The 23927-nt window shown below is 40.6% G+C and overlaps 1 protein-coding gene across 1 annotated transcript; it reads right to left on the bottom strand.

The window, feature by feature from the left end:
* Window positions 1-2054: 2054 nt before the first annotated feature.
* Window positions 2055-13682, bottom strand: NMS (neuromedin S; the record flags this gene model as incomplete). Its single annotated transcript, XM_081101518.1, has 9 exons — window positions 2055-3154; window positions 4246-4287; window positions 4741-4776; window positions 6262-6336; window positions 7631-7684; window positions 7780-7803; window positions 11124-11162; window positions 11464-11519; window positions 13610-13682. 9 exons carry the CDS (start codon window positions 13680-13682, stop codon window positions 3116-3118), a joined length of 438 nt encoding a protein of 145 aa, XP_080957644.1. The 3' UTR covers window positions 2055-3115.
* Between the last annotated feature and the right edge of the window lie 10245 nt (window positions 13683-23927).

The raw sequence follows: 23927 nt of genomic DNA, 5'->3' as shown, positions 1-23927 counted from the left end.
TAGAAATGTCATTTCTTTATAAGTACTTAGCAAAATATGATAGCATGTACTTTAATCTGATGTGAAAGTTGAGGAAATCAACATCATCTCCCGCCTCAGGTTTCTGCTTGCCTCCTACTGATTCAGTGGCATGTGTTATAATTTGTCTGCTATAAGGCTTTTGTTTCTTAGTCAATATGAAAATACATAATTTTCCATGCCTGTTCTCCTTAAGGAGCTTATCCTATATAATAAAAAGCTAATATGCAAATCAACGAAATGGCAGAACGACTGGTCACTATGATATGCACTGACCACCAGGGGGCAGACACTCAATGCAGGAGCTGCCCCTTGGTGGTCAGTGTGCTCCCACAGAGGGAGCACAGCTCAGCCAGGAACCCTGAGCCAGGCTCACAGCTGGTGAGTGCAGTGATGGTAGAGCCTCTCCCGCCTCCACAGCAGCACTAAGGATGTCCAACTGCCAGACATCCCCCGAGGACTCCCGGACTGCGAGAGGGTGCAGGTTGGGCTGAGGGAACCCCCTGAGTGCATGAATTTTGTGCACTGGGCCGCTAGTATTTTAGATAAATGGTGAAAATCTAACCCAAAAAGTATTACCAATTTATAGGTGCCTTAATAAAAAATAATGAGGCAAAAAGGAATGGTGAAGTGTTCACAAGAGGGCATCAAACGTCTTTATACATGAGAAAGTATTGGGGCCAAGTCTTAGAATATAACTATTAAATGTGCAAAAAAAGCAGTTTTCCTATAAATATTTCATTGCCGAACAGTATAAAGCATTAGCTATTTTAAGACCCAACTGAATAGCCGAAGCCGGTGTGGCTCAGTGGATAGAGCGTAGGCCTGCGGACTGAGGTGTCCCAGGTTCGATTCCGGTCAAGGGCATGTACCTGGGTTGCGGGCACATCCCCAGTAGGAGATGTGCAGGAGGCAGCTGATCGATGTTTCTCTCTCATCGATGTTTCTAACTCTCTATCTCTCTCCCTTCCTCTCTGTAAAAAATCAATAAAATATATTAAAAAAAATTTTAAAAAAAGACCCAACTGAATAAATATTTGTAGGGTATGTAAAATTCAATAATGCTTTTAAACAAGATGTATTATTATATTTCCATCTATTCATCAGGGAAAAGGTTAGAAAAATGTTTATTTTACTATTGTATTAGGCAAATATATTTTCTATAATACAAGTAAAATTAGTTACCTGAATGATATAATCATGAAACATATATCCAGAACATTCATTCAATTTTTCACTCCATTTTGGGGGGAAAAAATTATAGTAGGCCAAGCCACCAAGATTCTGAGGTTTATCTGTTGTAGCAACTAGCATTACTCTAACATACTACTTTGCAGGACTGTGAAGATTAATAAAAGCACCCACTTTAGTGCCTTAAAAGACGGTTACATGCATGTATCATTAGGGCCCCTCATTGCATTGTGTGCCTGTCTTCTGCATCACTGTCTGTTCCTTCAGATGATCTTGAGGAGTCTGGAAGTCAAATACTATTTATAGAGGAGGAGCGTGAGAAGGTAACGGCCTGGGCCTTCTGGTTCCTTGAGGAGTTTGGAGTTGTTATGCATTAATTTAATGCTGTGACCTCTGGCCCCTGGTCAGCAACTAGAAGTAGCTCTCATTAGGGTAAGTCCCTTTGATACCATTTGTGTGATGAAAATCATCTTTGAGGTATAATTAGAGTCAACACAATTGAATGCTCACTATGTACCTCCATGCTAAGCCCTCTACATGGACCAGCTCTTCAATCATCACACAAACTATGTGTAGGTGCCATTATTACCAACCCCATTTTACCAGAGCCTGAGGCACAGGGGTAGGAAGTGATCTGCCCAAGGTACCCCAGCTACAAAATGGAGTAAGGATTTGAAAGCAGCCCATCTCTCTCAAGCTTGTGTGCTCAGTTCTCAATAATAACAAGATAGTTGGGGCGTGCTAAAATGATACCCCAAAAAGTACTTTAAAAAAAGAAAAATCCCATTATTTTAAATACACACTGATCCTTCCCCCAAGATTTTCCAACAAGAAATGAAAATGTGTCAATGCTACTTTATTCTTTAGATAACTGAATATTTCAGTGAATATAGAGCAAGAGCATTATCTTTACATATTGTTCATAGGAAGAAATTTGACATTTGCCCCAAATAATTGCTGGGTTGTCTTATCTGATCCAGCTTCCCTTTGCCACTGAACTCTGGAAAAAAAAAGAAAGAAAGAAAACATACAACTCAGATGAAATCATTCTCAGAATTGAGATGAGACCATGGGCATGTTATTATATAGCATATTTTAAAATTATACCTCAATTTGATGTCATAAATGCCCATAGTCGATACTTATAAGGTCTGTGTTTGCTGTATCTAATTAAACCACTAGGCCTGTGTGAGTGCTGTGGCCCTAGGGGACACCTTCCCCTTTTCACCTGGACAGCTGTTACCCAGCATCTGGGCAGCTTTCTCAGGCACCTGGGCCTACTGGGGCCCTGACCACGGCCTGCAGGTCAGGATCAGGTTCCAGGTGGGAAGATGCATAGCCTCCGCAGGACAGTGGCCTCATGGTCCTGGGACATCACATCACCACTAGAGGCAGAGGAGACCTAGAGCTGCCCTTGTACAGGGATGTCTGCTTCCACAGGCCGAAGACCAGGAATCTCCCCAGATTGAAACTCCGGTCTCAGAGCATCATTGCATGGAAGGAATGGCCTTGTCTGGCTGTGCTCTGAAATGTTCCCACTATAGGGAGCTTATGCCCTGCCCCAAGCATCTCAGGGTAGTTTTTTTCCTCATTAGAAGAGCCAGGTGAGAATTCACAGAGAATCAGATGGGCCAAGTGGAGCTTGAAGCCCCTCATAGGCACAGCTGAAGACAGTTCCCTTGCAAAGAGCCAGCATGAAGTGAAGGCGGCAATGTTTGCCCAGGGCCGGCTGGAATGGGGCTCTGTGGGGCTGAGAGCAGGAAAGGGGATGGGGCAGAAGGTCCTCAAGAGTTCCACGGGGCTCTCCTTTCTTTGAACTATCACCCCTCTGGCTGCCTCTCACTACCCCCTGTCAGACTCATAACATTTCCTTGGAGGTAAAAAGCTGTAATGGGCTGACCTTGGTCTATCCTACTGGGTGTTCAGTGTTTCTTCCATTCCTTGGCTGAAAAAAAAAAGGAGCAACTTAGAAACATTGGAACAAAACTGCCTGGAACCTGTTTCTTGGTTTCAGATTCTTTCTTCATGAGCCCTAAGGCCTTGTTCTCCTAACTAGGGTGTCAGCAGCCTCCTGGGGGGCTCACTGGGTGAGCCTTAGCCCCGTCTCAGTCTGTAGGTCCTCTAAGGCAGGGCTCCAAGACCCTAGCTGCTTAGACACTATCTGTACTCCACTACCCTAGCCCAGACACTGTCCCCCCTCCTGCACTCCACCCCTGAGCCTCTGTTTCTGTGGCAGGACAGTCCTGAAGCTATTTGTCACAGGACTTCTCACCCCAAAGACATCATGGAGACCCACTGTTTCATAAAGTCCTTTCCAGAGAACAACTACTAATAGGTCATGCAGATTAAAAAGATGCATGTGGGGTGGCATTTCCATAGACAAAACAGTTTGGGAAACAACATATGATAAAGTCAAGTTAAACAGGCTGTTTTCTGCATTAGTGTGCACTGTCAACCTTCAGGAATGTTGGGTGCAGGGTTTTCTAATCTGATTTGATCTTCGCATAGCAGCTCTTAGCACCAATGGCCCACAGAATGCAGTTTGAGGGGTACAAGTCTGGCTGATTTGCACATTTTTCTGATGCAAACATTGAGTATTTAGGGGTTGAAACAAAGTGAGTGATTGGTAGGTCAAATACTAACAGATAACTCTCTGGCTCCATGATCTTTGCAAGAGGCTCAAGTCCCCTGGGAGGGAGGAGAGGATGGCACTAGACTCCTCTTGCCAGTGTGTTTTGGGGCTAGGTATCCAGACCTTCATATTCAGAAACACAGACTCAAACTCTGGTTGGTCCTCGTGTCTGTCCATCACTAGAACTCCCACTTCCCACCCCTGTGTTCCCTGGTGCTCTCAGCCTGTGTCCTGGTGGATCCTTTCCTTTACAAGCATTGACTTTGTAGGGGAAAACTTTGAGAGTCACCCCCTAACTAAAGGGTTAGAGAGTCCGCACAATTGTTCACCAGTTCATCATGGGGCCCGCTCTGCTCATTCAGCAGGAGGGAATCAGGGTTAAAAACAGAGAAAGCATGTTATACCCTGAATAGAAAAAATGGTCGTCCCCAGGTAGCAGCGTGCTCCTGCAACATAAAAACACAAACCATTATGCAACCATGTTGTGCCGAAGGCCTCTCAAAGATGTCTATGACAGCAGTTTTCAAAGCATGGTCCCCAGTCCCAAAGCATCAATAACACTTGAGAACTTGTCAGAAATGCACATTCACAGGCCCCTACTGAATCTCCAGACTTTAACAAGGTCCCCAGATATCTTTAATGCACTGTCAATGTGGAGAAGTACAGGTATATAGGGTTTGTGCCACTTGCAGTACCTCTCCAAGTTGGTACAACTGGCATGTGGGCCCTGAGCCACAGAAAGCCAATTCCAGGACAGATGGCCCCAGGTGGCTCTTCCACAAGCCTGGAGATAAGATATTCACAGCCAGAGGATTGTCAAGGTGGCCCAACTCCAAGTGCTTCCCTGTCCTCTCGCAGATCTTTCTTGGGAGGTTGTGTTCTCCACAAGGTTTACATACCTTCTTGGTAAAGTCAAGTGCCACAGCCCCCAGATCCTGTGAAGGAAAAGGCACAGGTTAATTTCACAGGAACCATATCCGTGAGGCTAGCTGTTATTCTGCTGGGATTGTGCACCTCCCTGTTCAAGGGCACAGCTCTGTGGCCAATTTCAATTTCCTGTTCAGGAAAGCAAGCATGCTTTCTTGATTGAGTTACCATTTGTGTCCTGGACAATGTTATATTTGCTTGCTCTTCTCAATAGCCTCAACTTGAAATTGACCCCTGGTTTAGACACATGTCCCAGATAAGGCATTTCAGCTTCTTCAGCTTGTCTTTGCCCGTGAATCTGGCATTCTACTGGAGGCAAGACCCAGCCTGGAGAGGTGCAATCAGATCAGAAAAACGGCTCCCTGTGCTTGGGGTGATCAACAGATTTCTCAGGAACTGAGCAGTTTCCTGAGGGTCTTGGGATTTTCAGAGCTAAAACCAGGAAAGTCCTGGGCATACTGGAATGCATTGGTCACCTGACCTGGGCTCACAGTGTTCAAAAGAAGTTTTCTTTTTGCTACCATGCAACAAACCTTGATGAAGATTTTGAGGTTCAGCTATTACTGAAACTGGCGATTTCTAAACTTAATTTTTTAAAATATATTTTAGTGATTTTCGAGAGGAAGGGAGTGGGAGAGAGAGATAGAAACATCAATGATGAGTGAGAATCATTGATTGGCTGCCTCCTGCACGCCCCCTACTGGGGATCGAGCCTGCAACTCAGGCATGTGCCCTTGGCCGGAATCGAACCCGGTACCCTTCAGTCCGCAGGCTGAGGCTCTATCCATTGAGCCAAATCAGCTAGGGCCTTAATTTTTTTTCTTAAGAAAAACAAAAACAAAGCTCTGAGGTATGGACAAAAGGACAGGTGGGGTAATGGGAAACAGAGAGCCCCCAAGGCAAATGTTCATGTCAAGAGAAAGAAGAAGGGACAGGAAAAGAGGCAGACAACACAAAAGCTAAAACAAACAAACAAACAAAATGTGGATGAAGCCCTGGCCAGTTTGGCTCAGTGGATAGAGTGCAGGCTGGCCGACTGAAGGGCCCCTTCGGTTCCAATCAAGGGCACATACCTCGGTTGCAGGCTCAATCTCTGGCCCTGATGAGGGGCTCATGGGGGGAGGTAACCAATCAATGTGTCTCTCTTGCATGAATGTTTCCCTCTGCCTCTCCCCCTCCCTTCCACTCTCTCTAAAAATCAATGGAAAAAATAGTCTCCGGTGAGGATTAACAACAACAACAAAAATGTGGATGAAGAGTTCAGCAGAGGAGAGGACGGAGCCACGAGGGGCCAGTGGACGGGGTCAGTGGAGGAGACTGTGGCTGGAGGAGGTTAGTAACTTGCGTAAGGTCAATGGGCCAGAGCTCCCTGCCGCAGGGAGACACAGATTTAAGGAGAGAATGCAAGTGAGTTCCAAGGCGAAGACACGCATATACCATGGTTAATGTACCTTTACCGGCATGAAATATGGCGGAAGAAAAAAAGCACATACGCGCTTTAGAAATCTCTTCATCTTCCCATTGGCGAGCTTGGCGGCCAGCCTTGTTACAGGGCGCACCGGAGGAAACTGCAACAGATGGGCGCTGTGAGGCTGCAGGCAGCGGAGCCCAGCGTTCTTCCACCCTTTCCACTCCCTTACAAATGGGTTTAATTTTCAGAGTAATATAATTTCCGAGCCCGAGCTTGAAATTTTATGTTTTCAATAAAGACTCGCCTGCTTGGATAGCAGGTTTCAATTCCAACACATCACTTCAAAATATTCCCTTAGGATAAACCAGACTTTAATCTGCATTGACCCCAAATTTTCCGTGCTTTGGTGTGGAGTGCATTGTTCCAAAGAAGCATCTCCATGCAGATCCTTCTGCCCTCCAGGTGCGCTCTCCTAATCTAAGGGACCAACTGGGAGGGCAGCACCCTGACCCTCTCTCCCCGATGCATTTATTTTCCCAGACTTCTTGTCTGTGACTGCCCACAGGCACTCAGACACACACACCTGTGTCTTATATAGTCTTTCTGAATCCTCCTGAGAAGTCTGACTCAGAGTAAAGGTTAATTTGTGTCACAGACCATGTTTATCTTTCCCCTTCCATTGCCCCCTGCAGTGCCCATGGCCTTTCTTGAGAAAATCCCCATCATACCTTGATTCCCATTCCCAAACCTGTACTAGGCATGAATCTTTGCCTCTTAAGGAGGAAAAAGTACTTTGCTGGGTCTTTTAAGGGTCTTCTTGAAGACTTGGAAAGCTTTGATTACATAAATAAGAGCCTTTCTAATGGTTAAATTTCAGTTGTTGTGTCAGGGCACCTGAATTAATTTTATTCTATGATTCTAATAATTCTCAAATCATACCCTGCAGAAATTCACTTACACAACCTGTACCCGAGGGTAACTCAAGTTTATGCTAATAAAGTTAGAGGGGATGTTTATTATTGGAATAGCACCCACACATTGTGACGGTGACGAAAAAAGAACAGCCATGGACCACTATTGGGGGGTATGGTGCTTTACACTTCACAAAAACACTTTTCATAATTTAAGAACAGAAGGTAATATGGAACAATATTAATAGAGTTCCATTTGTCAGGTTCTTGTACATCTGTTTAAGTGCATAATGAAAAGTTATTTCTTACTTATTTTTCCTTTTCTATAAGTTATTCTCTGTCTTTTTAGATCTGTCAGCCTCCTCCCACTCCAACCTAGGGAGGGAGACAGGTAGTCCCTACCGGCCTGGGGAAAGGCTTCTGGGAAGCTGTTACACAGAGTCTAAGACCTTCGGCTGATCTGCACGTATTAATTAGGAAGGAACAAAGGCATGCAGAGGGGAGGGACTTTTACAAAGATGATTACGATACAATACCAACCCCAATTTTAACTGGCTGTGTTGGCTCCCGAGTTCTGGAGTAGTCAAATAAAAACTGAATAAGAAAAAAAAAAGGTTCATTTTAGTATTGTGTCACTTGCTACAAAGTAGAAGTTGCATGCCCTTGCTACTGGGCTGGGCGGTACTCACCCTTTTGTATATGTCTTGATTATCCTGGAAAGAGAATTGTGCGGGTAAGTTACATGGAATTTTACTGAGGCAGGTAACCGACAAAGTTTTCAGTATCTAAGTTACACCATGAAATATATAGGATGTACCTTAATATTATGAAATAAATTGCCAAGCTAAAAAGAAAGTCATTACATAAACTAAGATTATACTGATGCAGGATCTTATGAAAAACAAAGTTGACAGCAATACACCATCATTTTAAAACTTAATCTCATTTTACCTTTTCAAGCTTCAGGGGAAAACATACTCTATGATGTATAGAAGAGATACCAGAATCTATTCCCAGATAACCACCTGATATAGAATTGGAACAAAATAATGATTGTAATTTTTAATTTGCTGCTGGGTATATCCTAGAATTCAGCTTTTTTAATGATTGGCTCCAATGGACCAAACTTTTTTTCCTAAAACATTCAACACGAATCTTCACTGTTCTTGCACAAAGCATAGTTTTTCATTTCTAAGTCCTTGTTAGAGTACCACCTGCCCTTGTTTGCATAGATGACAACCTGGAAAAAGGTGTGTGGGAAGCATATTCCACTCAAGGATGCTGTGAAAAAGGGTCTCACAAAATGGTAGCACAGGATTCCATGTCTGTATTTTATAAAATTGCTAGAGATGATTACTGTGAATGCACTTTTAAATATGTTGATCTGGCTGCTATTGATCATTCATATCTCATTCACATTAAAACATTATGGAATCAGCTTAAACTCCATTAACACAGAAATAAAAAGTTTTTAACAACACTTCTAATTTTGTTGCTCTGAATATGATTACATCTCCCTGTAAACTTTGTGGAGAGTTTCTGCAGCAGCCAATATCTATGCAGTCTCTCTCTCTCTCTCTCTCTCTCTCTCTCTCTCTCTCTCTCTCTCTCTGTCAGGTACATACATGCACATGCATACATATGGGCACAGACACACACTACAGGGGGTGGGCAAAGTAGGTTTGCAGTTGTTCATATGGAAAATAATACACTTAATAAAAATATAAGAATAGACTCTGTGTTTCATGTACTTCCAACTGTAAACCTACTTTGCCCACCCCATAGAATTCCAACATCATTAATAGCAGAGGTTCTGTAGTGAGTTCCTCTATTTCCTTATAATTATAAATTCTAAAATTTACCATTTACTATTTTTATAGCTTTTGGTCTCCTTGTCAGCATCTGTTTGCTGTGTGTGTGTGTGTGTGTGTGTGTGTGTGTTCTGAAAACGTACTGGGTGAACAATTGTGTGTTTTTTTTGTACCACGTTTATCAACTTTTTACCATTACCTTTCAGACCAAAAAGCAAAAAGAAATACGAAGATGTTTTTTCAGTTGCTAAACACCACTCTCAACATTTTATATGAACCTTCTTTCCTTTTTTTTTTTACTCTAAAAAGAAAAATGTTTAAATGTACTTATCTAAATTATCTATTTCCCTAACTACAATGTAAGTTCCATGAGAACAGGTAGTTTTGTCTGTTTTGATCGCCACTGTATGTCCTTAGCACCTGGCACATGGCATGCTTTCAATAAGCACCTTTTCAAAGGGATGAATAGTGGAGCTGTGTTCATACGAATCTGTTGCCCCCTTTCCCATCTAAATTCTTCTGATCCCACATAGTGACGAGAAGCACAAAACACACAGAGTGTTACAGTCTGCAGATTTGTGATGCTTTTTGAGTGGGCTTGTTATGAAAGTTCCCTAGAGACACAGACCTGGACTCTCCTGGAGACCAGCACCGAAGGGGACCTAGAGCCACGCAAGTCATGCAGACACTGGGTAGGAGAGGAGACCAAAGCCCAGGAGAGGAAGTGACATGTTGAAAGTTACACTTCAAGGCAGAAGAACCGCAGTCTCTCTATTAATAGCTTTAAAATATGGGTAGTTGTATTCACTGAGCAATGCCTTGCTCTGTTGCGTTTGGAAACAATGAACAAGATCAGCCATGGGAAAATGCAGACAATGAAGGAAATTCATCCAAGTGCACCTTTGCAACTGGGGAATCACACAACCCAATTGAGTCCTGAAGGGTAGTACATGTGAAGCCACACTTCTACTTCCTGTGCTTATGGAGGGGCACCCCCACAGCCTTGGTGTGAGTGAGGAATAAGGAGCCCTTTCGGTGTGAGTGAGAAGGCAGTGGCAAGGAGGTGGAGAACTCTCTCACCCTGGATTTTTGCTCTGGGTATCAAGGTTGTAATGATTAGTTCTAAAAGATGACAATTGTCTTCAAACATATGCATAATGGTAAACTGAAAATGAGAAGAGATGGGCACGATATACTCATGAAGTATAAGAGAGAAACTGATGTTGAAGTCTTGAAGAATAGAAATTCGTTTCATCAAGAATCAATGGGGGGAGGGGGAATAAGAATCAATATGGGGAGAAGGGGACATCTGTAATACCTTCAACAATAAAGATACATGAGAAAAAGAAACAATGATAACAGCTAGCACTTAAGTGCTGTCACTTTCTATCTTGTAGACACTGTTGAAAATACTTCACAAATATTAAAACAATTTAAGTGAACATTACTTACATAATATTGTGAGGCTATTACAGCTATTATCCCCACATTACAGATGGTGAAACGGAGACACAGAGCAATTATGGCACCTACTAAGGTTAAATAGATGTGGGTTTTGAGCCCAGTTACTTTGGCTTTAGAGTCTGGGATATTAACCACAGCCGGCAAAGGAGGCAAAGGCATTTTTGGCTAAGGGAAAGTCTGTGCAAAGACATAAGAGCCTGGTGCCTGTGGGAAATAGTAAGAAGTTCATTGTTGCTGGAGCACGGGATACTGTGAGTTAGGAGAGGTAGAGGAGGAAGAGATGTAGCTCAAAGTAAAAACATGTAGTCTATGCTAAGAATCATGGACTCTTCCTTGACACCACGCTCTTGTACTTTAGAATAAATCAACATTCACTTTGTACCCACTGAAATATTTCTATTGTGGCTACTATAGTTATTCCTAGGTCCTTTACATGAAATCTATTGTTTTGGAGAACTGTCAAATCACAGTGTATCAATTTTTAATTCATGTTATGCTATAACACAACATATTCATTTAATGTAATTAGATATGCATTCATGATTATGGTCATTGTAAGAATGCAGATGAACTACAAATATCTTACAGTAAATTATTTAAGAGATTCAGTTGTTATTTCCTAAAACTATATTCTTACACAAACACACATAAAATTCTCCTGTAGATAGCAAAATAGTGCAGTTATTACAGATATCAATTATGGCATAAACATGTTATAACTAAAATTTATCATATGTATATTAGGGTGGCTTTTTTACCTTAGGTTGCCTAGAAAGAGTTGCCCAATATGCCAGCCACTAAAAAATGAGGAAAATGAATCAAAGTTAAGTATAAATTCATTAGTCCATAGCATTCTATTATAACACATATAATTCTAAAATTGTCCCAATTAATGAACCTTGTATTATCTTCTCACACAGTGGCAGTAAAGTTCAACACAATTCTCAGGATGCCTTAAATGAGGCCATGAAAATGACAATAGTGAGCCTGCTGCGGCCAAGAATCTGTTCTTAAAATAGTTTTAAGTGAACATTACCCACATGATATTTTCAAGGCCAAGACTAAATAAAAACCTCACATTACTGAACAACAGTGTACCTCCAGCTGCGCAATATCCAAGCCATCTGGAGAATCATCTAAAGGTTGAATATATCCTATTGTGAGAAAGCATAAAAATATCAATTAGGAGAAAAGAAGTCATAGCATGAACTTCTAAATCTTTACCATGAAAAACATACAGAGATTCTATAAATGCTGTTAAAAAGGACTGACAAAGAAAACACACTCTACCTTCCACTAGCAAACATGAGATTTTCACCAAAATAAATTGAAATAGCTTGATTTTCTATTTATCAGGAGTTAACAGTACAAGAATTATCAAGTCAGGAAAAAGGGCAAAATGCCTAGGCAGCAACTTAATTTATATTTTGATGGAATTTATGAAGATGAAATACCAGGAAACGGTGTCAAGTATGTGCATCAAAATCACTCTTGAAACATTTAAGAAATATGGATGCCTGGCTCTGTGCTTCATTAGACTCGTCAGGGGTAGGATTGTGGGAAAGGTTGCTACCAACATGCAGATGGATCCTGTGCCTGTCAACCTGTATCTGACCTAAATGAAGTCTTTGCCCCATTTTCACATAATACAACACTTGGAGGAATAACTAATACTGCAATGGGAAGAATCAACTAAATAGGTCAAAACTGACCAGCCAAAATTAAGTGGGATAAATGCAAAACTCCGAACTTAGATTTTTAAATGTGAGAAAAGAAATATCTGGCCCAAGAGTAGAAAATATATTTTTAGATGAAAATTGATATTTTGCTCCCTGAAATCTCTCTATGAGTCAAGAAAAGGCTAAACACTAAGGCAATCTTGTGCTATATTCAAATAATAGTGTCCAAACCTTGACAGATAATAGTCCTACTTGAAATAGTAAGATGCGTGGTAGAATAAAAGGAGCCAAACATAGTTTTTTTTGACAAAGAGAAAAATTAGGAAGCATATGTTAACTACCTCCAAATATATTGAGAACTGTCCTAAGAGTTATTAGACTTATTCTGTACACCCCCAAAGGAAAGAGCTAGGGTTAATGGTTAGAAGTTACATGTGATCAGATTTCAGTTTAGTGTAAAGAAGTTCTTGATGGTTGGTGCCATTCAAAAATGCAAATTAATTCAAACCAGTCCTATAAACAGTTATTAATCAGTTCTGTGTTAACAATACAACCACAAAGACCATAGGGACCATATCCTCAGGGAACATGAAGCCAAATAGAAAAATTAATGAGGTGAATATAAATATATGCAGATATATAAAAGACAACAAATTTACAAAAGTGTAATAGAAACAATATTCTATTAGAGCCCAAAGGAGGCAGCTACTGGCTATCTCAGGCTGGTTGTGCATTGGGTTTTACTGAAAGTAATCACATAGGAAAATCATAGAGGAAATCCCTGTTCTCCATGAGAGGCTAATCAAATGACTTTCACAGTTCCTTGAAATACGTAGGTTTTGTGATTATGCGACATGATTAAAAAACACACATACTGTTTGAAACATATTTTCTGTTTAAATATATTTTCAAAGATTTCTACTCCCCTAAGTCAAAATTCTAAACAGTGTGTGTTTACAACCCAGCTGTTCTGCCACCCCATCCTTCCCTGCGCCATACGGAGGGTTACCTGAGATGGGTAATGGATTCAGACTACTGACCCCATACAAACGCACTGGTTCTCTACAAACCACTGGTTCCAGTCAGCACCTCGGACAACGCCTCAACCTGGAAGCTATGGGACCTCCGCTGGGAGCCCACAACAAGGCTATGCAAAGATTCCCTTTTCCTGTGCGCACTCCTACCCCACCCCTCTCCAACTGCCGCTAATCTCCAGTCTGTAATCTCAATTCTACAGTCTCTAGTTCTGTTCAGGATTCTGGGAGCACAAATGGCTAAGAAGTTAGGATTTCCCCAAGTCCTATCCCTCGCATCCTCAGGACAGTGGCAAGAGCCTGTGAGACCGTTCAACGAGGGAAAGTTGCCTGCGTTAGTAAAAGGCTGTGATATCTAGCTCTGTCCACCCTCTCTTAGAGGTTAGAGATAAACGAGAAGCCAGAAATTGAAAGGGTGGAAATAGGGGCAGGTGGAAGAATAAAGTTTGCCTCCCTCCATAAGGATCAAGGAGCATCTCAGTCTTTCTTAGAGCTCAGGCCAGCCAGGATCTGATGAAGGGGTCCCCTTACCTGAGGAGGGATGCTGTAGCAGGCAGAAGCAATAGATGGCCAAGATGGAAGGGAATTGGGGAAGATACTTCATCTTTAAAATCTGGTTGCTCTTTGATGGCCACAGATGTGTCCTGCTCAGACAAGACGTGAGCGTTTTCTGAAGTTCAGCAGGTACAGGCAACCCTCTGCTCTGTGTCTGATAAGTCCAGTAATGCCCGGAGCCCATTGGCTAAGCACCAATCAGCTTTGCGCAGGAGGACCCCGGCTTTCTCATAAATGTCATGCTGGGTTCTTATTTGTGAAATAATATCCTCCTGGTGTTGGCATTGTAGAGAGTCATCCTTTTAAATCCAGCAATAAAACCAAAAAGTGGAGAATCATAATTGTTATTCTATACTGGTTTGAGAAACATTACTGACTCTCAAGAAAGGCTTTTTCTCTTTTTTAAAATCAAAGATCTGGACATAAATCTATAAACTCTTGCATGATCAAGTCTTGTTCCTGAGGAAGCTGTTTTGTTTCCATCATTAACAAAGGATGTTTTATAGTCTTTGGTGCATCTGAGAACAAAATTTGGAGTCCAGCATATAACATTACAAGAAACTAAAAAGTTCAATTATGTAAGGTTCTTTTAAAGAAATCATGGTTGGCCGAAACCGGTTTGGCTCAGTGGCTAGAGTGTCGGCTTGGGGACTGAAAGGTCCCAGGTTCGATTCCAGTCAAGGGCATGTACCTGGGTTGCGGGCACATCCCCAGTAAGAGATGTGCAGGAGGCAGCTGATCGATGTTTCTCTCTCATCGATGTTTCTAACTCTCTATCCCTCTCCTTTCCTCTCTGTAAAAAATCAATAAAATATATTTAAAAAAAGAAAAAAAAGAAAAAGAAATCATGGTTGAAAATCAGACTCTTTAAGGTTTCTCCAGATTCATTTATATAAGCAAGTAAATATGATCTGTTAAATCAGTATTCAAGAAAACATGACAATGTTTAATCATCATACTAATACTCCACCTACTAAGATTTTGTCTGTTTTAGACACTTCACATAGGTTATTTCATGTAATTCTCACAGAAAATCCATAAGGACTATAGTATTTTGCTAATTTTATTAATGGGGAAACTGAGCCTTGGAAAGATGAAGGAACTTGCCAAGGTCACCAACCTATCAAGAATGCAGATGAGGAATTTGGACCCAGGGATGCAGTCATGTCTTTAAGAGTGTGGGATAACAGGTAGGTGTTGTTGTTGTTGTTGTTTTCTAAAACGAGTCCCCTTAAGAATAGATATGGGAGATTAAAAATGGCAGCAGAGTAGGAGGATGCTTCATGGACATGCTCCCAGGAACAAGCTGGAATTTCAACTGAAATACAGAAAGGCTTCCTGAATAATCAAGGGAAAACTCACAGGAGAGAACCCTGATCCCCAAGGACTGAAGGTAGAGCTGGCATAGAGACTGGTAAGAGGGGTGGAGTCATGAAAGGGCTGGCCAGGCACCCACAGATAGCAACTGAAGTCCCAGAGAGATATCTCAGCTGTTGGGGGGGGAGGGGCGTTCCACTGAGAACTCTGGGATCTAATCCCCAAGCAGGGCTCCCCAGCAGAGAGCACCAAACTGAGGAGGGTACCCACATAACATCTAGCTGTGAAAAGCAGTAGGGTGCTGTCTGCTAGGGAGTGGCAGCTGAAAGTACGGGCACCCTCTTAAAGGGTCAATGCACAAACATTCCCTGTGGAGCCACCCACCTTGTGCTCTGGCAGAGGGAGGGTGAAGTGGACTAGAGCTGTGAGAGCAGAACCCAGGTCTGGGGACTTGAGGGATAGAGCTCAGAAGGCAGACATTCCAAGTGTCCTAGGCTAACTCATTTCCTCACACAGCAGAGGACATCTTTCCCACATAGACATCTGCCTTGCCTGGGGGGAAAACAGTCAACACAACCTATTGAAAATACATTGCCCTGAGGCCACTTAAGAGATTAAAAGTAACAATTAGCTTCCAGGCAGAAGCAAATGCCCCACCCTGATGAAAAAACTCTCACCACACTTAAGGACAATTGCCTGGAGGCAATTCAAGTCAGAATCCTATTAGTCTGACTCTGGAGGCTTTGAGTCTTTGCCTGATACAATTAGTCAGAAACAGCCTCTAACACTGTCATGCACTAGAGACTGAGAGGTGTAGAGGATTTACCAAAACAGTCACAAACCCAAATAGACAATCAAAATGAGGAAACAACTCCCAAATGAAAGAACTAGAGAATTCTCCAGAAGAAGAGATAAATGAAGCAGAGATAAGAAAGTTATCTGAAACAGAGTTCAGAGTAATGATGGTAAAAATGCTCAACAGTTTGAAAAAAGACATAGTAACTATGAAAAAAAGAACAGTCTGAGATAAAGAATGACATAACAAATAAAGAACACATTAGAAGGAATACACAGCAGATTAGGGGAAGCTGAGGATCAAATCAGTGAATTAGAAGACAGAGTTGAAAATATCACACAGAGAACCAAAAAGAAAAAACAATTAAAAAACAGGAGGATAGCTTAATGGAGCTGTGGGACAATGTGAAATGTAACAATATTAGAATAGCAGGTGTGCCAGAATAGGCAGAAAGGGAGAAAGGAAAAGAGAAAGTGTTTGAAGAAATAATGGTAGAAAACTTCCCTGGTCTGGTAAAGGAAAAAGTAACACAAGTTAAGGAGGCACAGAGAACCCCAAACAAGAAGAGCCCAAACAGACCTACGCCCAGACACATCATAGTTAAAATGCCAAAAATTAAAGACAAAGAGAGAATCTTAAAGGCAGCAAGAGAAAAGAAAACTGTTACCTACAAAGGAGTTCCCATAAGGCTGACACCTGATTTCTCATCAGAAACTCTATAAGCCAGAAGGGAATGACATGAAGTACTCAAGGTAATGGAAAGCAAGGATCTGAGAACAAGATTACTATATCCAGCAAGGCTATCATTCAAAACAGACGGTCAAATAAAGAGCTTCCCAGACAAAAAACAAACAAACAAACAAAAAGAAAAACACACACACACAAAAAAACTAAAGGAGTTCATCACCACCAAGCCAGCATTACAAGAAATGTTAAAGGGATTGCTGTAAGGGATTGATGTGAAGAAGAAACACGGAGAGAAACCTCACCATAAAGAATTAAAATGGCTATAAATAAGTACCTCTCAATAATAACCCTAAATGTAAATGGATTAAATGCTCCAATCAAAAGGTGTAGAGTAGCTGAATGGATAAAAAAAATGACCCAACTATATGCTGTCTAATAGAAACCCACCTCAAAACAAAAGACACACACAGGATGAAAGTGAAAAGACGGAAAAAAACTTTTCCATGCAAATGGAAAAGAAAAAAAAAGCTGGAGTAGCAATACTCATATCTAACAAAATAGACTTTAAAAGCATCATGCTAAGCGAAATAACCCAGTCAGAGAAAGATAAATATCATATGATCTCACTCATTTGTAGAATATAATGAACAACATAAACTGATGAACAAAAATAGAGCCAGAGGGGAAAAAATATACTAGACTGTAATAGTAATCCCATTATTTGCAGATTTTTAGTATTTCCTACAACTTTGTGATATCATACTATGTTAGTACAGTTTTGGTAATATTATTATAATTACAATCCCTTTATTCTTGAAATATTAATGTTTATTGCATGTAATATTATTATATGTAAGATCATTTATTTGAATACAGTGGGGCCTTGACTTACGAGTTTAATTCATTCCATGATGGAGCTCGTAACTCAAATTACTCGTATGTCAAATCAACAGTGAACGAGTGAGACACGTGATGCGGGGCTGATGTTGTGGCGTTCACTGTGACGTTCGCTGCGCCAACTAGCAGTGGGGTATCTGAAGCTGGCTCATAACCCGAATTTTAGCTCGCAACTCAAAGCAAAAAATCGGCCGAGAGACTGCTCGTATCTCGAAAAACTCGTTAGTCGGGACACTCCTAAGTCAAGGCCCCACTGTAATTGGTGTTTATTGCATGTAACATTATCATATTTAAAATAGTTTTTCTTGAGATATTAATGTTTATTGCATATACCATTATGATATTTAAGATCGTTTTTCTTGAAATATTAAGGTTTATTGCATGTAACATTGTTATATTTAAAATTGTTTTTCTTGAAATAAAAAAACTGAAAAAAATAAAAATAAAAAATATCTTTAAAATATGTTTTCATTTGAGAAGCTATGCAATACACAGTGGGGCAAAAGTAGTTTTACAGTTGTTTGTATGGAAAATAATACAATAATTAATAAATAATCTATAGCAATAAAAGCATAGTATGCTAATTAGACTGAATGTCCTTCCGGATGAAGCCAGAGCTGTGAGGGAAGCCCGGGTCCCAGGTGCCAGAGGGAAGCCAGTGCCAGCAGCTGGGGGAAGGAAGGCATACTCTTGCATGAATTTCATGCATTGGGCCTCTAGCAATATAATAATAAATTCTGTGTTTTGTGTACTCACAACTGTAAGCCAGCTTTTGTCCCACCCTATATTTCTAGAGGCCTGATAAAGTACTTACTTGTAAAATGTTATTCTTCTGTAGTGAATTAGATTTAAAAAACTTTCAAAGACTATTTAACACAGGGGTGAGAATCTATTTTATGACAAGGGCCATTTGGATTTTTATAACATCATTTGTGGGCCATATCCAGATGTTCCCCACCCCTAATTTAAACAAACCTTGTTTTAAAAACTTGCACACGAAATTTATGATCATTATAGAAAAATTAAGGCTCTGGTTGGGTAGCTCAGTTGGTCAGAGCATTGTCCTGATACACCAAGGTTGAGGGTTCAATCCCTGGCCAGGGCACAAATAAGAATCAACCAATGAATGCATAAATAAGTGGAACAACAAATTGATGTTTCTCTGTCTCTCTGTTTGTCTCTCTCTAAAAATCAATAAAATTTTTTTTTAAAAGTTTAGATATGGGACAGAAAGAAGACAACCGGGCTGGTGTGGCTCAGTGGTTGAGCATCAACCCATGAACCAGGAGATCATGGTTCCATTCCCGGTCAAACAACATGCCTGGGTTCTGGGCTTGATACCCAGTAGGGGGTGTGCAGGAAGCAGCCAATCAATGATTCTCTCTCATCATTGATGTTTCTATCTTTCTGCCCCTCTCTGTTCCTCTCTCTGAAATCAATAAAAACATATTTTTTAAAAAGAAGATAAAAAAATGAAGTCTGGTATTGTTTACAAGAGAGGAAACAGACATGGCCTATATTAAATAAATGTTTGGATTTTTTTCATCATGCATATCTTTATGTTTTTCTCTTTTATGGACTAACTAACAACTGTTGAATACTTACCATATGCCTAAAACATGTTAATAATTTACCTGTCATATTATGTAATTTTTAAATGAATGAAGATTTAAAAAATAATTTTGATTAGGAGTTGCTCAACACAGAATGTTTATGACTTAAACTATGAATTTTGCCACCAAATTTCTAATTCATAAGAGTGGGAATTACTGGTATGAACTACTTTATAGCCATAATATTTTGCCTACTTCTTTGAACCAGTGAGAAATAGAGATTTCTATTTATTAAAGGATTTCTCGCTTTTGTATAAGGAGAATAACCCAAAGTCTTTAAAATATGCCCACTGCCTAGGAACAAGTCTTTACTGAATGAATGAAGGAATAAATGCTTTTTGAACATAAACCACTTATCAATATGGTATTAAACACAACTACTTCTGGACATTTTAGACACAGAACACACACATAATAACAAAGGTTGTGGCAGTTCTACTAAATGTCAATCACCAAGCACTTTTGGGACATTGGTCTGTGTATTCCAGTGAACTAGGTGATCTATATCCAAACATACCTTTCTCAAATAAACCTCTGTGATAACTCTGATCTATATCAAATTTATTTTGTTTTCTTTGCATATTTTGCTCACATTATTTCTCATATATTCAGGATTTTAAAAAATCAAAATGTTATTTTTAATGCTATTTCAGAAATAGGAAAAAGGAAACAAGCAATAAAAAATCTGAATTCAACATTACTATAGATGGAATTGTGTCTCCCACCCCAAATTCATATGCTGGAGCCCTGACCCCCATGTATTTAGAGATGGGGCCTTTAAAGAGGTAATTAAGGTTAAATCAGACACAAGGATGAGACCCTAATCTGTTATGACTGATTTCTAAGAAAAGGAAGAAATACCAGAGTTCTCTTTCTCTCTCCACGCTCAAAGAGAAAAGGCTCAGAGAGGACACGGCAAGAAGGCACTGTCTGAAGGCTGAGGAGAGAAGTCTCACCAGAAACCATCTTGCTGGCACCTTGATCTTGCCCTTCCAGACTCCAAACTATTATAGACAATAAAAGGGTAATATGCTAATCAGACCAGGCATCTTCTGGATGTCCTTCCTGACAAAGTCGGGGCCAGAGGGAAGCCAGCCCAGGTCCTGGGTGCCTGCGGGTGACCAGAGGAGAGAAGCCCGGATCCAGGTGCTGGAGGGAAGCCAGTGCCAGCAGCTGGGGAAAGGAATGTCTACTCTTGCACGAATTTTCATGCATCGGGCCTCTAGTGAGAAAATAAATTTCTGTTGGTTAAGCCACCCAGCCTGTGCTCTTTTGTCATGGCAGCTTGGGCAGACTAATGCAAATACAGGGGATTTTAGCAGATTCAATAAGTAAAATAAAATAATGAAATAAAAAGTAAACATTAGAAATTCTCATTCCAAAGATATGATTATCTACCCCAAAAAATCCAAAGGAATCAATTGGTAAATTATTAGAATACAAAAGAGTTTACTGTGGCTAGATTTAGAGAAAACTATTTTCAGGAATAATTTTCTTAGACATGAACAGAAATGAATTATAAAATGTATTAGAAAATGTAACTAGCTTTAAGAACTATAAAATACTGCCCAGCTGGCCGAAACCGGTTTGGCTCAGTGGATAGAGCGTCAGCCTGCGGACTGAGGGGTCCCGGGTTTGATTCCGGTCAAGGGCATGTACCTGGGTTGCGGGCATATCCCCAGTAGGAGATGTGCAGGAGGCAGCTGATCGATGTTTCTCTCTCATCGATGTTTCTAACTCTCTATCTCTCTCCCTTCCTCTCTGTAAAAAATCAATAAAATATATTAAAAAAAAAATACTGCCCAGCTGGTGTGGCTCAGCGGTTGAGCATTGACCCAGGAACCAAGAGCTTGCTGGTTCAATTCCTGGTCAGGGCACATGCCAGGTTTGTGGTCTCCAGTCCCAGAATGGGGCGTGCAGGAGGCAGCCAATTGATGATATTACTTTCTCATCAATGTTTCTCTCTCTCTCTCTCTCTCTCTCTCGCTCTCGCTCTCGCTCTCTCGCTCTCTCGCTCTTTCCCTCTCTCTAAAATGAATAAGCATGTCCTCTGGTGAGGATTTTTAAAAAAGAAGATCTATTGAAAAGTTAAACTCTTCCTAACATAATGAGTACAGAAAAGAAGTTATAAAACTCCACACCATATTGGTCTAGCATCAGTTTGCTTCTGTTCATAACAAAAGCCTTTAAAGCTTAGTTCTTTAAATCAATAATTTATTTAGCTAAAATTTTTGCAGGTCAGTAATTTGGGCTGGGCTCGATTTGCCAGTATTTATGGTTTGGGCTGGGCTCAACTAATTAGCTGCACTCATTTAGCCGCTTGTATTCATCTGGTAAATACACTGGGTGTCTGGGGCCTTTTCCCATTTAGTCCCTCATTCTTTAGGTGACTCATCCAGGCTTGTTCTCCTGCTGGTTTCAAGGTTCTAAGACAGTGAGAGTAGAAGCTACGAGGGCTCTGAGTGCTATGTTTGGAACTGGTACAACATCACTTCTGCATTCTATTGGTCAAAGCAAGTCACATGGCTAACCAGATTCAAGGAGTGGGGAAAATAACTCCATCTGTCAATGAGAGGAGCCGAAAAGTGGTAAGGCCAATCTTGCAATCTACCAACCTCCATTTACGTACAAGTTTATTCAAAATAGCACATGTAATTCCATAAGTACCTATGGAGGTAGATGCAAAGAAAAAGGGTGGGACGCTACACACCACACACAAATAGCACTGATTCTAGAGTAATGGATTATGAGGGGCTCATAAAAACCTTTTGCATTACCTGTACTTCTGAATTTTTGCATTGACTAATTGTGAATTAATTGTATAACCAAAATTAAATTCAAAAATATAATAAACTCCAAACAATATTATCAGTAAATAGATTAACATATGTAAAGACCTGAACTTATATATGTGAAAGATCAATTCTTCTCTTTTAAAATTACATTTATTTCTCCGAAGTGCTTTATTTGTTAGGAATTATTGAAAAGCTTGTGACCAGTGGGCTTGTCAGTGCCAAGCCAATTTAATGAGGTACAATTTAAAAAAAAATAAATGAACTCACTATGTGAACTTTCCATACCACTTGAAACAGAAGCAAACGCCAGAGAATTACACTAAAATTCCTTCTCCTTCCCTCATTAAATTAGCTTCCGCTTTACAAGTTATTATTATGATAAAACTCAGCAGGCTTTCAAGGAACTGAACTTTAATCTGGAGGATATACAAAATGAAATTTCAAAATCAATGATAAGTTTCAGTGTTCAAAGTATAATTCCCTGAGTTCTTGTGGTACCCAATGTTCTTCAAGAATCTTCTGAGTCTAAAGTAAATTATGATTTACTTTACAGGTACAAGAATTAATGTTTGAGGGCATCTATATATGTAGCACGATTTCACAGAAAGTAGTAATAGGTTTATTTCAGAGGCTGGCTGTCAAATCCCCTAAAAAACTGTTTGGTGGCAGTAAAGGCCAACCTCACCCATCTGCTAACACTGTCCCACCCACTTGAATACACCTTTTTTTTTGCTATTTAGTAGTTTCAGGGGGCCGGAGAGCCACGTAACTCAGGAGAACCAGGATGTGCTCACAGACAAGATCCATGAGATGGCAGAACCATGCCTCTGCATATTTTATACTTTCCTTTGTCAAGAGCTGTGCCCGTTACTTGTCAACTAGTCTTCAGCTTCATAAATACCTTTCCTAATTCCCCTCCAATCACAGAGAACTGGAAACCTACAAAATAAACTTTCTTCCCAGTTGCCTTCTGTCAATGGAAGAGGAGTCTGAAAGATAGAAGGGAGAGCCATTTATTTTTTCCTGCACTGGGAGATGGCTCCAGTGGAAGCAACACTTAGGGGTTCTAGCTCTAGCAGCAGCATCTATACACACCTTCTCACTCCCCAGGTTCTAGAGGATAGAGAGAGTGCATGCTCCCAGCCTCCTGAATAGAAGCAGAGATTGTAACTGAAACAGCAGCCCTAGCAGGACCCCATTAGTCTTAGTGGCCAAGGAACATGGGCTCCGTGAACACCAGTTTTCCTTATGCTCCTCCAACATCATGGGTAGATGGGACTTTCTGCAGCTGCTAACCTCTGCATAATGTCACCTTTTACCATTTTGCACTTCTAGCCTCCTTCCAGGACAATTTATTTACAGTTTTGTTGTGGTTACCTGTAAGTATTTGAACTGTGTAATTTGAATAATTTTAACAAAAGTATACATGGTGATACAATACAAACAAACATATCCACCCCCCGCCCCCAAAGTTTCTCTTGCCCCTTTGTAATCTCTCCCTCCCCTTCACTTGCCACTGATCTGGGGTCTGTCATTATTGCTGCATTTTCTAAAATTTTATATAAATGGAAACTTAAGTATGTACTCTTTTTTTAAATTTGAATTCTTTATTCAGCAGAATCAAACAGATCTAAGTTGTTGGCGTTTTTAATCATTCATTCATTTTTATTGCTGAAGAGTATTGCATCGCATGTGTGGATCACAGTTTGTTTTCTCAGTCACTTCTCGGTGCAACATTTGGGTTGCTCCCAGTTTGAGCTATTACAAATAAAAGTGCTGTGGCCATGATTAAATGAAAATATGAAGATTCTATCTGAAGCACAGACATAGAGAAGTCAGAAAAGAATCTGTAGCAAACACAGGGAAAGATCCAGAGGTATGGAAAGGGCAACGCTTAAGAGTAAGAGAGAAGACAATGGACACAGACATTAGGGTGGTGGGGGCTTGCCCGGGGTGGGAATGGCTGGGGGGAGGGGGGGTCAATTGGAGAAAAAGGAGACATATGTAAAAATTTAGACAATAAAAATAAAGAGTAAGAGAGAAGAGTTATCACTAGTGTTTGGAAAGAGAGACTAGTGGAAGAGTTCAGGTGAAGGTTAGTAATGTAGCAAGCAGAAAAGAGTACGTAGGGATGGCAATCAACAGAAAAGAAAACTGCTCATATCAAATGGAGTTCTGTGTAAGAACAC

This window comes from Myotis nattereri (assembly GCF_964212035.1).
Source record: "Myotis nattereri genome assembly, chromosome: 10".
In the NCBI taxonomy this organism is placed as follows: Eukaryota; Metazoa; Chordata; class Mammalia; order Chiroptera; family Vespertilionidae; genus Myotis; species Myotis nattereri.
The sequence above is the reverse complement of the archived record's forward strand: the minus strand, read 5'-3'. Positions and strand labels throughout refer to the sequence as shown.